General features: G+C 44.0%; 1 protein-coding gene across 3 annotated transcripts in view; it reads left to right on the top strand.

The window, feature by feature from the left end:
• Window positions 1–16,787, top strand: part of BTBD7 (BTB domain containing 7) — a 54,552-nt gene that overhangs the window by 10,525 nt on the left and 27,240 nt on the right. For all 3 annotated transcript variants that reach the window (XM_060180980.1, XM_060180979.1, XM_060180981.1), the window contains exons 2-3: window positions 3,007–3,193; window positions 6,091–7,170. In XM_060180980.1, coding sequence (XP_060036963.1) covers window positions 3,112–3,193; window positions 6,091–7,170 — 1,162 coding nt within the window. In that variant the 5' untranslated portion in view covers window positions 3,007–3,111. The remainder of the gene's footprint in view (window positions 1–3,006; window positions 3,194–6,090; window positions 7,171–16,787) is intronic.

Below are 16,787 nucleotides of genomic sequence, written 5' to 3'. Positions count from 1 at the left end.
TTTAAACTAAGCCGAATACTTCTTGCATAGCCTCACAGCACCCTAGCACTTTAAGCAGGCTCAGAAGTCCCCAAGGAAGCCTGCCAGGCTTTGTTTATGCCCTGAACTTTCCAAACTTTGCAAGATTGTGGGGGCTGGCTTTGTGTGTTAAAAAGGTCTTACAGGGTCATTGATTCTTTGTTTTGCATTCAACATGGCCCCTGCACCCCACCTCTAGTTGGCAATGGTTTTAAGTCCTGGTGAGATGTGATTCAGAGTCGGTCACGGGAGCAGAAGGAGCGCCTCTGCGGTAGTGGCTCTGTAAAGCATGGATCAGCCTTCTAAGGCTGCTCGCCTCGGTTCCTCGGTGGCCTCCCCCAGCCCTAGGTCCTCTCTTTCCGTTTCCTGTGTTTCTACTGTTGTGTATAAGAGACGGACAGAGCTTGCGTGGAATGGGAACATCCCTGGAGAGATGGACTGTGACTAGCTCTCATTGCCAGCATCTGAGGAGCGGGTTTGAAATGTATAATGTAAGACCGCCCCATTTGGCAGAATGTTTTGGTTACCTGAGAAATAAGTGAAGTTGTCCCCTGAGGAGTTTGAGGAGAAATGTGGCTTCAGGACTGAAACTGCAAAGATTGTCCCTAGGATTTTAAACTCAGGCCACAGGGTTAGGTTTCATCCTGCAAAATCCCTCTTCCCAAAGCCTCTGTTTAGTATTAGAGCTTGCATATGTCACCATCCTCTGGTCCCAAGGAAGGGGAGGGGAGCCCTATTGATCAGCAACTAGCTACCCAGCAGAGACGCCCTAAGTTCCTGAGGCGAGATCCCATCCCAGCTGTTCGTGTATTGCTTTTCTCCAAGGAAGAGAGTGAGCTCGGTTTGAGTTTATGGTGTGAGGCTGGAGCTGGAACCTGGGACCTCTGCAGGAAAGTCTTGGGTAGCTATCTGTCTGGCCAAATGGAGAATTCTGTGCCATGGCACTGGGGGAGCCCTGGTGCTGTGGGGCCCCACTCCCCCGTTTGTCTACCTGAATGGAAAGTTGTTTGTGACTGGTATTCACATGCTTGAGGCCCCAGCTCCATAGCAAACAACTGTGAATCCATTACTTGAAAGCAGTTTTCCCTATATTTCTAATGTTTAAGAATAGAAAACTGAATTTATGCACATTGATCATTATACTTAAAAAAAAACATTGTTAGGAGAAAAAAAATTTTCTCAGCCTCTTAATGTTTACATTCTAATTTGTTAAATTCCCTGGATTCCTTACTGGGTAGTTCCTGCAGAGTGGGCTACCTTGTCAGTGGCTGCCTGCAGCCTCTCTCACCTCAGCGGCACACTTCAGAGTGTCACGTGCTGTGTCCTCTTAGGTGGGTGGGTAGATGCCAAATAGGGATTTGCTGGTGTAAGCTCACAGCTTGATGGGACTGACTACTGCTGGAAAGTTTCCCCGTCTCCTCTTGGACAATACAGTCGCTAATTCTATGTATATATGTATGCGTTTATACACTTCCTCTTTCCTTACTTCCTCCCTGTTCTGCAGCTTTGTGCCTGCAGGATCCTCCTATGCTGGTAGAGTTTGTTTTATTTTATTTTTTATTCTATCAGGCAGGGAGAGTGAAGACTGACACCAAAACACCGTGCCACCATTTATGGTGCTCCATGTGGTGCCAGGGACTCAAACCCGAGTCCTCAGATTTGTATGCTATGGGGTGAGCTATCTTCCGGCCCCAAGAATGGTTTTCCTAAATTTGAGTTCTTAAAAGTTATGCTGTGTCAGTAACAGAGATGAAAATAGAGAGAAAGAATGCTGACACAAAGGTTTCCCGGTGTGAGTGCGTGTGTGTGACTGTTAACAGTGCTTCGTTGTGAGGCCAGGTGAGCTGCTTCCTGGTTGGTTCCTGACAATTCCAAAGATAGAATTTAAATATGTACTTCTCTTAAAACCATTCTCTTTCGGTAAGATAAATTTTACATACAGATTTTTAAATGTTTTAAATAAAGATTTTTAAATGTTGCTATTAATCCTGTTCTTAAAGTTTACCTTTAGATTCCTGTCAGTTCTGAGAATTAAGGTTTTATAGTGTGGAATTTATTTCATAATTGTGTATGTGTTGTCTCCCCCCCAGTTTTGTCTCTGGGGCTCAGAGACAAACACTAGAAGAAGAAGAAGTACCTGCACCATGCTACTACTGTCAGTGGCCTTTTTTTTTTTTTTATTCTTTTTTTAGATTGAGAAACTTCTCTCTTACTGGCAATATATCTTACTGGTGTACAGTTTTAGCCATGTTATGTTATAATGTCAGGTATAAATAGCAGTTTTTATTTCAGGGATTTGGGAGAAGATAGAAAAAATTGCTTTTCCTTGTATTTTACTATATTTGTAATAGCTTAAAATCATAGAAGGAGTAGTGTAAAGATTTGCTGGTGTGTGTGTGTGTGTGTGTGTGTGTGTGTATGTGTGTTTTGATATGGCTTCATTCTGGTGTCATTCATTTTCTGTCCAAAGATTAATTAGTTATAACTGTTGCTCTTTTTTCCTTCTCTTTTAGCGAAACTCAATTATACAGTTTAAAGATTTGAACAATTTTATCTAAGGTAGAAAAAATGTAAAATTTCATCACTTGGTAATTATCTGCTCTTCTTATATGTAGTGCTGGTTTAAAGTGTAATTGTGTAAAATGTTAGATTATAATAACTGGTAGTTGCGAAGGAATAAAAAAATGAACAGTTCTTTTTAGTTTAAATGCTTTTCTGTGATTTGAAATAATCTTTTATAACTGTTTTTAAATTAGCCTGTTCTACTTTCTCGGCATATAATTGATAAATTTGATGACTCAAAATTGTAGCTAGTGCTGATTTATGCAATTCAAAAATAACTGTTTACATTTTCTGAAAATTTTACATGTGAATTTGACAGCATGTCATTATTTGCAAATAAAAGCAAATTTTAGTAGCTTGCTATTTTATTACTGTAATTTGAAATACATTTAAAAGTGGATAACATTATTTTTGTTTCATATCAAGAAATGGATGAAAAAAGGCTGCTGGATCCAGACTTGAAAGTTCATAGAGGCCTCTGGGATCACACTCTGAAGAGCCGGCAGATGGAATGCCCTAGTGACTGAAGAAATGGGCGCCAATGCGTCTGCCTACCCCCAGTCATGTCCCCCCAGGGTAGGGGGCGATCCTCAAGCTCAGCAGACTTTCATAGGTAACTTTCGGGCTTTATAACTTCCTTTTATTTTGTTAAACTATGTAGAATTGTGTGGGTTGTTTTTTTTTGTTTTTTAAGAGACAATAACAAAACCGTAGGATAAGAGGGGTACAACTCCACACAATTCCCGCCACCCGATCTCCATATCCCATCCCCTCCCCTGATAGCTTTCTCATTCTCTGGGAGCATGGACCCAGGGTCGTTGTGGGTTGCAGAAGGTGGAAGGTCTGGCTTCTGTAATTGCTTCCCCGCTGAACATGGGCGTTGACTGGTCGGTCCATACTCCCAGCCTGTCTCTCTCTTTCCCTAGTAGGGTGGGTCTCTGGGGAAACAGAGCTCCAGGACACATTGGTAGGGTCATCAGTCCAGGGAAGTCTGGTCGGCATCATGCTGGCATCTGGAACCTGGTGACTGAAAAGAGAGTTAACATACAAAGCCAAACAAATTGTTGAACACTTATGGACCTGAAGGCTGGAATAGTGCAGATAAAGTGTTGGGGGGGGGGGGTACTCACTGCAGACTCTAGTGTACTTCTGCTTTCAGGTATATATTTTGCCCTGGTTTATGGACATGTGTGAACATATGCTCTCTCTCACGAAACCTGGTCTATATCTAGGTATTGGGACTTTGGTAGGAAGTGAACCACCTGGGATGGAATTAGAGAATGCTATGAAAAGAAAGGTCTCACCCGAGTAATGAAGCTGAAGGGTTGTCCTTCCACACCTGAAGTCTCTGGACACAGTCTGAAGTGAAGCATGTTTAGGTGCCACTCGTTGCGATGATTAGGTTGCGATCGGTGGATGCAATATTATTTGATATGAATTGGGAGAAGCATGTGGGGAAAGTGGACCCCACCCTAAGGTCCCAGGACTAGGGGAAATATAGGCTCTATAATGGAAATGTGAGGTTCCTGCTGCTGTCTTAGGGTTCAAGAAGACAATGGATAGTTATTGTTATCATCACATTATTTGGTGATTGGGTTAACTTTGAAAAAGATTTGTGTTTTAAACAGTGTCTCCCCTGCCACCTTTTAATCTTTTTTTTTTTTTTATCTTCTCTGGGGCTTTATCCTTCCTGGATGGCTTTTTCACCCCCTGGCGTAGAGGCAGAGAGAGAGGGGGAGAGAGAGACACCACAGCTCAGGGCCTGAGCTAGACTGCACACGTGGCAGAGTAGTACGCTGTGCAGGTGAGCTCTTCTCCCAGCCCTGTCTGTAGCAGTGTTTGTGGGTGAGGAGGTGAAAAGGTTGTTACTTAGTTAATGACTCTGCAGCATCCAGGTCTCCCACACACACAAATGTAAATCAGATTACTGTTTTTGTTTCTGGCTGTTTGTTTGTTCTAATCAGATTGCTACAGCACAGTTGCTCTGTTATTTGGTTTTCTTACCCAGAATTTCCAGTTACTCTGCAAACTAGCAGTCTCCATTGTGTGAAAATTTTGAAATGTGTGTTTATTGTGTCCTGATTCACTTACTGTGCCCATACAAACTATCTTTGTATAGCTACAAAAAAGAATCATTTTGAAATAATGTATAAATATATACATTTAAATTGAGTAATATTGATAAGTCTAATTTAAATATCCTAAAACAAACCTTGCTTAAGTTCTATGCTGTGTGGTCCCTAGTACCCAGATAACTAAAAGTTACTTAAAATTAAGTCTAATGGGAGCCAGGCAGTGGCACACCCAGTTAAGCGCACATATCACCATGCTTGTCTGTTTGTGTAATGTAGTGGTTATCATGTTCACCTCATGCCATGCTCAAGGACCTAGGTTCCAGTTTCTTGCTCCCCACCTGTAGGGAAAGAGCTTTAGGTATGGTGAAGCACTGCTACAGGTGTGTCTCTGTCTCTTTCCCTCTTATTTCTCCCCTTCCCTCTCCTCTCAGTTTATGTCTCTGTCCAATTCTTCTTCTAGCGTTTGCCCTTCTTCCGTAGCCAGTCAACAGCAAAGCTGTCAGGAGCTGCTTGTTGCTGGCTTTGAAAGTGACTGGGATCCATGTGGATTCAGTTGGCAAGGAAGGATCGTCAGTTTCCCCAATGAATGGGGACTCACGGGAGGCACCACGAGAAGGTCGATCCAATGCAACCCGCTCTCTATCCAATAATAAATAAGATTAAGGGGGGGGATGAAGAAGAAGGGGCCAGGCCGTAGCTCAGCGAGTTAAGTGCATCTAAGTGCAATGAGCTAAGTACATCTAAGTGCAAGGACTGGCGTAAGGATCCCAGTTCAAGTCCCCAGATCCCCACCTGCAAAGGAGTCACTTCACAAGTCTCCCTTTCCTGTCTCCCTTTCATCTCTGGATTTCTCTCTGTCCTGTCCAACAAGGGCAACAAAATTGAAAAAATTGGCCTCTAGGAGCAGTGGGTTCCTGGTGCCAGCACCGAGCCCCCAGGCACTACTAACCCTGGTGGCAAAGAAAAAATCGGGGCGGGCAGTAGCGCGGCGGGTTGAGCGCACGTGGCGCAAAGCGCAGGGACCGGCGTAAGGATCCCGGTTGGAGCCCCCAGGTCCCCACTTGGCAGGGGAGTCGCTTCACAAGCGGTGAAGCAGGTCTGCAGGTGTCTATATTTCTTTCCCTCTCTCTGTCATCCCCATCTCTCTCGATTTCTCTCTGTCTTATCCAACAACAATAATGATAACAACAACAGTGAAAAACCCTGGAGATAAAAAAAACAGAAAGAAAAAGAAAAAAAGAAAGAAAACCAAGACTAGTCTTCTGTCTATTCCTTATCAAATAGGAAAACTTATTACTGAATGCTTACTTTTCCATTAAAAAACAAACGTTGATTTTATTTGCATGGTTCAGGAATGATTCTACTGATTTGTGTTAACCTTATATCAAAGTGAATGTTAAGAGATCACTTCTCATTTGCTTAATTCCTTTCTCAGGGACGTCATCCTATTCTCAGCAAGGCTATGGTTGTGAATCAAAGTTATACAGCCTTGACCATGGCCACGAGAAACCACAAGACAAAAAGAAGAGAACCTCTGGCCTTGCCACCCTCAAAAAGAAATTTATCAAGCGTCGGAAATCCACCAGGTCTGCCGATCATGCCAAGCAGATGCGAGAGCTCCTCTCGGGTTGGGATGTCAGGGACGTCAATGCCTTAGTGGAGGAGTACGAGGGGACATCAGCCTTGAAGGAGCTCTCTCTCCAGGCCAGTTTGGCTCGGCCGGAAGCCCGGACATTGCAGAGAGATATGGCTGATCTTTACGAGTACAAATACTGTACTGATGTAGACTTGATATTTCAAGAAACTTGTTTTCCAGCGCATCGTGCCATTTTGGCAGCAAGGTGTCCGTTTTTTAAGACGCTGCTTTCTTCCTCACCTGAGTATGGGGCAGAAATCATGATGGACATCAATACAGCCGGCATAGACACGCCCATGTTTTCCACTTTGCTACACTACCTTTACACAGGAGAGTTTGGGATGGACGACTCAAGGTTTCAAAATGTCGATATCCTCGTTCAGCTCAGTGAAGAATTCGGAACCCCCAATTCCCTCGATGTAGACATGCGCGGGCTCTTTGAGCACATGTGTTACTACGATGTCGTCCTTAGTTTTCCTTCAGACTCTGAACTGGTGGAAGCTTTTGGTGGCAATCAGAACTGCTTAGATGAAGAACTCAAAGCTCACAAGGCTGTTATTTCAGCACGGTCTCCATTCTTTCGAAATTTATTACAAAGGAGGATACGAACTGGTGAAGAAATCACAGAGCGGACTTTAAAGACTCCCACAAGAATCATATTAGACGAGTCCATTATACCAAAAAAATACGCAAAGGTGATATTACACTGTATGTATACCGATGTGGTGGATCTCTCTGTTCTACACTGTAGCCCCTCTGTGGGGAGTCTCGGTGAAGTTCAGGCTCTTGTGGCAGGGAAGCCAGGCATGACCAAGGCAGAAGAAGCCATGGAACTTTACCACATAGCGCTGTTCTTGGAGTTTAATATGCTTGCACAAGGTATGAACTTTTATAAAAAGATTTTTTCAATTTATTAATGAGAAAGATAGGAGAGAAAGAACCAGACATCACTCTGGTATATGTGCTGCCGGAAATTGAACTCAGGACCTCATGCTTGAGAGTCCAGTGGCTTATCCGCTGAGCCATATCCCAGACCACCATATTTATTTTCCAAATTTAAAAACTCAACCAATATAGTGTATTATTTCGGTGTCTGCAGTGTGATGGCATCAGATTTTTTTTTCAAATCTTTCTATATATAGTGTCTGAGACAGAACTGAGCACTTGTATTAATATGCTTCTTCATTTAGTATTAAGAACAACCATTCTCAAGTAGTGACTAGAAACAGTCTGAGACATGGATTGTCTTTCTCTAATGAGTTTGAGTTCTTCATCTAATAGAAGACAATAGGTGTGGGAATATACAATTACCCAGCTACTACTTACCCACTTATCTGTACCTGAACTTAACTTTGGTTCCATGTACCAGCTTCAAGATTTTTCTTAGCCTAGAACTCCATGAATAACTTATCTTCTTATAATTGCACTGAGTGTCTTTATTGATGCTTAAGTAGGATAAGAAAGAAAGTTCATTACAGAAATGGAGATAGATACATTTGAATATAGTTTTTTTAAATCAGAGATTTGGAAAAATTTTTTATTTAAGTTTTTTAAGTACTCATTATTTTTACTGGCTTAACTTGGGCAATAGCTGTAGCTGTAAGGCATAGTTGATGTGCCTTTTTGTTTAAGTTAAATATTTTCACGTTTGGGTAGCATGGTTTTGAGTTACAGGCAAATGGTATATGAGAGTTATAGTAGGAGAATTCTGTATATGTGAGTCAACATTAGAATCTTACCACTTCACAGCTGCAAAGAGTCCTCTGGTGGGAGAGTGGAGGAGAGTTGCTGTCTCGACACAATACCAACTCACTTTCTCTTCTCTTCTCTTCTCTTCTCTTCTCTTCTCTTCTCTTCTCTTCTCTTCTCTTCTCTTCTCTTCTCTTCTTCTTTTCTTTTCTTTTTACCAGAGCACTGCATAGCTCTTATTTGAAAATTTCTGTTGTGTGACTAAGTCAGCAAACTAGTAGGACTTATTGAACTAAAATTAAACAAGAATGCCAGTAATAAAATGTGAGGAAGTACACAGACAGCATTAATAAACATGACTGAGGGAGCGCAAGGACCGGCATAAGGATCCCGGTTCAAGCCCCCGGCTCCCCACCTGCAGGGGAGTCGCTTCACAGGCAGTGAAACAGGCCTGCAGGTGTCTTTCTCTCCCCCTCTCTGTCTTCCCCTCCTGTCTCCATTTCTCTGTCCTATCCTACAATGACAACATCAATAACAACAATAATAACTACAACAAACAACAAGGGCAACAAAAGGGAATAAATAAATATTAAAAAACATTTTCTAAAAAAATAAATAAGTAAACATGAGTGAAAAAACCTGTTGAGTATAGTTGAATTTTGTCTCACATAAATAAGCATTTAAACTTTATCTTACCACTATTTTTTTTTTTTGCCATGTAGGCTTGGTTTGTTGTTTGTTGTTGATTTTTTTAATCTTTATTTATTTATTTGATAGAGACAGCCAGAAATTGAGAGAGAAGAGGTTGGTAGAGAGAGAGACAGAGAATCACCCGCAGCACTGCTTCATCTCTTATGAAGCTTTCCCCCTACAGGTGGAGACCAGGGGCTTGAACCTGGGTCCTTGTGCACTGTAATGTGTATATTCAACCAGGTGCACCATCACCCAGCTCCTTACCGCCATATATATATATTTAATGGTGGTTTTTTGTTTGTTTGCCACCAGGATTATTGCTGGGGCTTGGTGCCTGCACCATGAATCCACTGCTCCTGCAGGCTTATGTTTTTCCCCTTTTTTGTTGCCTTATTGTTTTTTATCATTGTTGTGGTTATTATTGTTGTTGTTATTGATGCTGTTGTTGGATAGGACAGAGAGAAATGGAGAGAGTTATTATTGGGCCCAGTGCCTGCACTATGGATCTACTGCTCCCGGAGGTCATTTTTCCATTTTGTTAACCTTGTTGTTGTGCTTGTTGTAGTTGTTATTGTTATCATAGCTGTTGTTGTTGTTGGATAGGACAGAGAGAAATGGAGAGAGGAGGGGAAGACAGAGAGGGGGAGAGAAAGACAGACAGCTGCAGACCTGCTTCACTACTTGTGAAGTGACTCCCCTGCAGGTGGGGAGCCAGGGGCTCAAACTGGGATCCTTACGCCAGTCCTTGAATTTTGCGCCACCTGCACTTAACCCTCTGCGCCCAGCTCCCCTCCTTCAGTTTTTGTTAGTCACATCTGATACTGTTTTGCTTGTCCCTTCATATTTGCAGGTAGAGTATGCAAGGCTGATTGTCTTGTAGCACTTGAATATGTCACCCGCTCTCCTGCCTTCTGTAGTTCCTGCTGAGAAACCCAAGAAGAGTCTGACTCTGTAGGTCACTTCTTTTTTCATGGCAGTTTCCAATTGCTTTTTCTTTGTCCTTTTCTTTGTCCTCAACTTTGACAGTTGCACAATGATGGATCTTGGTGTGGGTCTACTTGGGTTTAAGAATTTGGACATACTATCTGCTTCCTGAGCAAGTATTGACAGGGAGAGTTGAAAATATCTAGGAAAACATACAAATAAAGAGTGGGGCCGAGTAGTGATGGCACACTTGGTTGAGCTCACATGAAAATATGTAAGGACCCAGGTTCGAACCCCCAGTCCGTACCTGTGAGGGAAAGCTTTGTGAGTGGTGAAGCACTGTTGAAGGTGTCTCTCTCCCTCTCTGTCACCCCCTTCCCTCTCTATTTCTGGCTGTCTCCAATAAATAAATGAATTTAAAAAAAAAAAAAGAAGAAGAAGAAGAGGTAGATACCAACATCTTAACCAGTAGCGGTCTTAGAAATACTTGCCAGGGAAGAGGGAGAGAAAGCTATATCTAAGGAGTGGGACAAAAGTAGTGCCCGAACAAATTCCTTTTCTGAAGATGATACTTAATTGCTTTTGAAAGATTTTTTGGTTGATTAGCATCCAGAGAGGTGCAGCAAGGCTTCACTCCTAGCACATGTAACACCAGAATTGAGTTGAGGACTTCATGCGTGAAGAGCTCACTGCTATTCACTGTGCTGCCTGCCAGGTGGCTACTTGTTTCTTTTTACAAGAGAGAGATCTGAGCACAGCTCAGTAGCAACAAAGGCTAACTACTCTGGCATATGAGTGCCAGGGGTCAGACTCCAGTCCAGGCATGCAAGTCCTGCGACCTAACGTGTTGAACTATTTACACAGCCCTGACTAAAATCATTGGGCCTTTGATCCTGGGCCCAGGAGATGGCACGCCTGAGAGAACACACACTTGGCCATGTGTGAAATCCTGGGTTCAAGCTCCCCACCATCATGTGGGAACCCCTACACCTCTCATTCCTTCCTTGTCTTTGTCTGAAGTTAAAGGGGGGAGAGGTGGGGTGGGGAGTAGTAATTTTACCCCTTTACTGGGGACCTTTGGGGGAACGAATTCTACAGTGATGCAGAGATGGGAAATTAAGTTCCACACACAGAAATAGGAATCACAATGGCCTTCAACTTTTCAGTGCCTGTGGATATAGTGGAGGTAAAGTTTTGAAGGCAAAAATGAGAAATAGTTTTATTTAGCCTTACACTAGATTGGCAGTTTGACTGAGAATCGTTTTCTGTTTAAAATAACTTTCTGGGAGTCAGGCAGTAGCGCAGCGGGTTAAGCGTACGTGGTGCGAAGTGCAAGGAGCATCTTAAGGATCCGGGTTTGAGCCCCCGGCTCCCCACCTGCAGGGGAGTCACTTCACAGGCGATGAAGCAGGTCTGCAGGTGTCTGTCTTTTTCTCCCTCTCTCTGTCTTCCCCTCATCTCTCCATTTCTCTCTGTCCTGTCTAACAACAGTGACATCAATAACAACAGCAATAATAACTACAACAATAAAAAACAAGGGCAACAAAAGGGAAAATAAATAACTAAATATAAAATAATTTTTTATGGGCTTGATGATAATGGTATGCTGGAGCTGCAGCGGCTGGGGCCCCTGGGAAGCCCACGGTGTTCACTGGGCTGTCCTGCCATGCTGTCACTCCGCAGCCCCTGTTCCTTGTTTTCCGAGTTTGGCCTCCAGCTTTCCTGCCGCTCTCTGGTAGTTGCCTTTCAGATGAATTTCTTCTCTTTAACTAGAGTTCTTGTCTGCAGTTGCAACTTAGAAGGCTGGTTGATCACAGGAGTATGTGCAATATTTTAAGATTAAGTTCTTTATTAATGAGAGAGAAAACCAGAGTGTCACTCTGCACATGTAGTACAGGGGATTGAATTCAAGCCTTATCCTTTTAAATTCAGCACACTGACTACCGCTCCACCTCTCAGGCCACAGTGACTTTGCCATATGTTAAAAAGACAACTGCTGGGCAGTAGTGCATCAGGTTAAGCGTAGGTGGTGTGAAGCGCACGGACCCCCCAGCTCCTCACCTGCGGGGGGGGGGGGGTCGCTTCTCGAGCAGTATAGCAGATCTGCAGGTGTCTTGTCTTTCTCTCCCCCTCTGTCTTTCCTTCCTCTCTCAGTTTCTCTCTGTCCTATCCAACAATGACAGCAATAACAATAATAATAACAACAACAATAATAAACAGCAAGGGCAACAAAAGGGAAAAGATTGGCTTCCAGGAGCAGTAGGTTCGCATTGCAGGCACTGAGCCCCAGCAAGAACCTTGGAGGCGAAGAAATAAAAGTGTCTAAAATTCCAGATAGATGGCTTGAAAGGGAGGCTGAGTATTTGATCACTGATTTTGCACAAAGACCTTAACATTACACTAGGCGAATAGCTCTGAAAGTGTCAGGATATGACTTCTGCGTAAAAATCCCACTTTACGAGAATTAGCTGCGGGTGCCCTCTTGAACTCTAACACCGGAGGAACTTGTGTTCTCTCGTCACAAATATTGTTGAACTAAACACACGAGAATTAGCCCCATCTATGCTAGTGCAGACACTTGACGACAGTAGATTGAGAACTGTAGGTTGCCAGCTTTCATCGTGATCACATTTCTCAATTTTGGGGCTATGAGGTTTGCTCCTCCTTTTTAGTTCCTAGGTGGACTGCATACTGTTGCCCGTATATTTTAGTCATCATGCATGCAAATATATTTTGCTGAATTACAGAACTAACAGAAACAACTGAAGGCAGTGACCCAACCAGTTTTGTCCTTAGCAACTTGGTCAGAGTGCAGGAGTGTGTGACTTGAAACATGCACAAGAGGAAGACGAGTTGCCTGCACTCATGGCTGTCTCTCCGTCTCTCCGTCCTGTCCTCTCCTCTCCGGTGCCTCAGCCCACACTCCTGTCTCAGCTCAGTTGGTCTGACAGTTCATTTTACTTCTGTCTGATCGTTTCTTCTCCGGCAGATTCCTGGAGCATCACAAGCCAGATTAAAGAGATTATCAGCAGGTCGGGGTAATAGATGCAGGTTCAGTGATGTGCAGCCTGGCTCAGAGGACTCTCCGGTAGTTTTAGCTAGTGGTGAGATGTAGCACTTACACTTTTTTAGACTTTATTTTGTCAGAACCTTGCTCAGCTCTGATTTATGGTGGTGTGGGGGGGTTGAGCCTGGGACTTTGGTGCCTCAGGCAGTGAGTCTCTTTGCATCACCATTATGCTCTCTACCCTCACCCAGCACTTACACATTTTATTCAAAATTATCTACAGGGTTCTGGCAGCCGTAGTATTTGATTGTGAGTTGCTTTTGTCTTTTGAATATTAGCCTTTTACATGGTTTTCAGAGATTTTCTCCCTTTGTATCATTAGCCTTTTCATTTTGTTTATCATTTCTTTGTACACACGGGAGCTTTTCAGCTCCGTGTAATCTCACTTGTTGATCACGTCCTTAAAAATCACTGCCAGGATCGGCGTCCATGTTTTCTTCAGGGAGTTTCCAGTCTTGGACTTAAGTCCTTCATCCCTCTCAATGCATTTCTGTGAGTTAGTTTCACGCCTACACATGTGAACATGTTTTCCTGGGTCAGTTCACAGCAACTATTGAAATGGGTGTGGCAAGATTAAGTGTGCCTCTAAATGTGAATGTGACCTGTGGCTTGTTTCTGACCAAAACAACATGGCAAAGATGGTGAGGTGCTCTAAAGGCGTGGGGGTTGGGAAGGGGCGGGGATCTTGTGTCCTCTGGTGGAGAGAGAGGTATACGGAACTGTAACCTGGACCTTTACAGCAGTCCTGTGAATCAGCATTTCCTCAATAATATGATATTGAAGTTGGAGAGAGGGAATAAGAGAGGGAGGATGTCACTTCTGTGATTTCATGTAAGACTCCATCTTGATAGCAGGTTTGCACTGGAGACTTCTTCCCCTGCCAGCTCTGAAGAAATGAACTCCTATTTTGTGGAGTTGCCTGTTGAGGGTAGCCAATAATAAACTGAGCCCTCAGTCACAAGCCTCAAGGAACTTAATTTAACCAACAACCTGGATGAGCCTGAGAGCAAATTCTTTCCTAGCTTATCCTTCAGATAAGAGTCTCTGCTCTGCTGACACCTTGACTGTGGCCTCCAGAAACCCTGAGTTTGTGGGGAACCCAAACTCTCGACCCACAGAAGACATGAGAGGAGGTGTGGTCATTTGTTCCATATAAAAAGCTAATGCAGGGAGTCGGGCTGTAGTGCAACGGGCTAAGCGCAGGTGGCGCAAAGCACAAGGACCGGCATAAGGATCCCGGTTCGAACCCCGTCTCCCCACCTGCAGGGGAGTCGCTTCACAGGCGGTGAAGCAGGTCTGCAGGTGTCTGTCTTTCTCTCCCCCTTTCTGTCTTCCCCTCCTCTCTCCATTTCTCTCTGTCCTATCCAACAAGGATGACAACAACAACAATAATAACTACAACAATAAAACAACAAGGGCAACAAAAGGGAATAAATAAAATAAATAAATAAAAATAAAAGCTAATGCATTACTTAATTCCCAGATGTTATTTTCATAGGTCAGAACAGTTTAAAATGAATAATTTTGTGTGGTTTAACTTAATTAGAAGAAGACAGCCATTCAAGTCCAAGTTATCACACAGCCTTTGAGATTGCAGCTGGCCGGAGACTTGCGCTGCTGTTCTCATTGTGACTGATTTCAGAGGAGCTGGGCAATTCTGACTTACAGGATCAGGGGATTATTGGAATTGGGCCTTCCACAGATGTGGGGGAAAGGAAGGTCTGAAAGGGAAGTGGGTTAGGATCCAGAGGAGTTATCAGTCAGTCAGCCGGTGAAGACAAGGTCTGAAAGGGAGAGGGTTAGGATTCTTTTTTATTTTTTTTAAATATTTATTTATTCATTTTCCCTTTTTGTTGCCCTTGTTGATTTTTATTGTTGTAATTATTATTGTTGTTGTTATTGATGTTGTTGGATGGGACAGAGAGAAATGGAGAGAGGAGGGGAAGACAGAGAGGGGGAGAGAAAGACAGACACCTGCAGACCTGCTTCACCGCCTGTGAAGCGACTCCCCTGCAGGTGGGGAGCCGGGGGCTCGAACTGGGATCCTTCTGCCAGTCCCTGCGCTTTGCACCACCTGTGCTTAACCGCTGGATTGTCTGAAGGCAAGGGCATACGGCTCCCATGCCTGTACTTCTGCAGCTAAGCTTCTGGTGGTGGATGGAGGCCAGCGTTGTCACCAGGGCCACACTGGTGGAGGAGAGGCCACCAGCATCCTGCACAGTGGCTACAGCTGCTGCTTCCAGGCCTCACACAAGTCTCTTCCGGCCACCGGCCAGCTTCAGCTTAGAAGCTGTCCCTGCGGGGACATTGTGTGGAACCATTCTCACCTGGGCAAGTTGACGTCAGCGGTCCCCTTTTCCCATCATCTTTTGTAGTATTTCAAAAAACAAACAAGCAAACAAACAAAACCAGAAGCAAATAAATGGTCTTATGGCATCTAAGACTTCGTGAGAACTGACTCTGGTGGTTCTCTGGGAGCTGGGAGGTGGCACACGGAATTTAGGTGGTGGGTATTGTGTAGAACTCTACTCTGTAACCTTAAAATCTTTAAGGTTACTCTGTAACCTTAAAACCCACTATTAATCACAAATAAAAATTGGGAAAATAATGCGAGGTTTTGAAACAAATGGTAGAAATTCATTGGAGAGGTGCATTTAAAATCTGAATACAAGCAACAGCCCTTGATGGTTTTAAGGCCGTGGGAGGCGGATATCAGGAAAGAACTAACGATCCCCACTGCTTGACAAGTGGGGCATTGGAGGGGAGAAAGTCAAGGCTGCAGTTAATCTCACAGCAGTCAGAGTTAGCATTCTAATCCCGGTGTCACAAGTGTGAATGTGGCAGGCTGTTTGACCTGTCAGAGTGACACTGCTGTCGAGCGGCCAGCTGGGATTTCTAGTCCAGATTGTCTGATTTCCACGTGTAGTTTCTCCCTTTGTCTCATTTCCTGGTGAACCTCAGAACTTTAAGTATATGCTATATTCTGAGTTCTTCGTCTTTCCATCTGCCAGTGTCCTTGTTTACAAGGACTGTAACCAGCTCTTCCCACTAGATGAATCCCTTGATTCGTCCCAGACATGCCAGTCAGCCACATCCCAGTGCCTGGTTTGTAGCAGCAGCAGACTGACACATGACACATTCCAGGCCCACTCTAGAGATCACAAGAACTGTTCAGAACTTGTCCGTGTTTCCCACCGCTCATCAAGACAAACGCACGCGGCTTTAGCTGTGATACTCTCATTGCTCCTTACGGACAGCTCATTTTAGCATCAGATAAAATAAGCTCATCTCTAAATTCAGGTACTCTTATGTTTAAACTTTTTTCCCTGTTACTTTTTTTTTTTTTTTTTTTGCTTCCAGGGTTATTGCTAGAGCTCGGTACCTGCACTAGAATCCACTGCTCCTAGAGGCCATTTTTCCCACTTTTTTGCCCTTGTTGTTGTTAGTGCTGTCACTGTTGTCGTTGTTGTTGGATAGGACAGAAAGAAATGGAGAGAGGAGAGGGAGAGAAAGACAGACACCTGCAGACCTGCTTTACTGATCATGAAGTGACATCCCCCCCCCCCGCACAAGTGGGGAGCCAGGGGCTCAAACTGGGATCCTTGTGGGGGTCCTTGCGCTTCGCGCCATGTGCGCTCAACCCGCTGTGCAGCCGCACACCCCCCCACCATTTTTCTGAACAAGCGCTCTTGAATAGCACTGGACCTGGACTGTATATCTAGTGCAGGAATTCTTCGTCTCTGTTCCTACATTTTCCTAGAGGGATCCTGTTTTTGAAGTGAGCAATTCTAATTGTTTAGAAATTTCTTAGCACTCAGTGAGTTGAAATCTCTTTTTTTCCTTAAAGTGTAATTCCCATTTTGTTTTTCCCAAGACTGCTTTTCTTCAGGTCACAACTCTTACATAGGCTTTGGTGGAGGTTGTGGGCAGCGCCTGCAGGTCTAAATCATGGTGGGGTGTGTGGTCCTTGTGCCTTCCCAGGAGCCATTCCTCACCACCTTTCTGAGAACGGCACAGCTCACACAGCAGGGGAACTTCACATGCAGTTTGGGAAGCACTTGCTTCAGAGATATCCCTGACGGCGGCGGCTTCCACTATGTTCCGAATGACAAACTTCTTGATG

Source organism: Erinaceus europaeus, chromosome 22 (genome assembly GCF_950295315.1).
Source record: "Erinaceus europaeus chromosome 22, mEriEur2.1, whole genome shotgun sequence".
In the NCBI taxonomy this organism is placed as follows: Eukaryota; Metazoa; Chordata; class Mammalia; order Eulipotyphla; family Erinaceidae; genus Erinaceus; species Erinaceus europaeus.
This window is presented reverse-complemented; position numbering and strand designations above follow the sequence as displayed.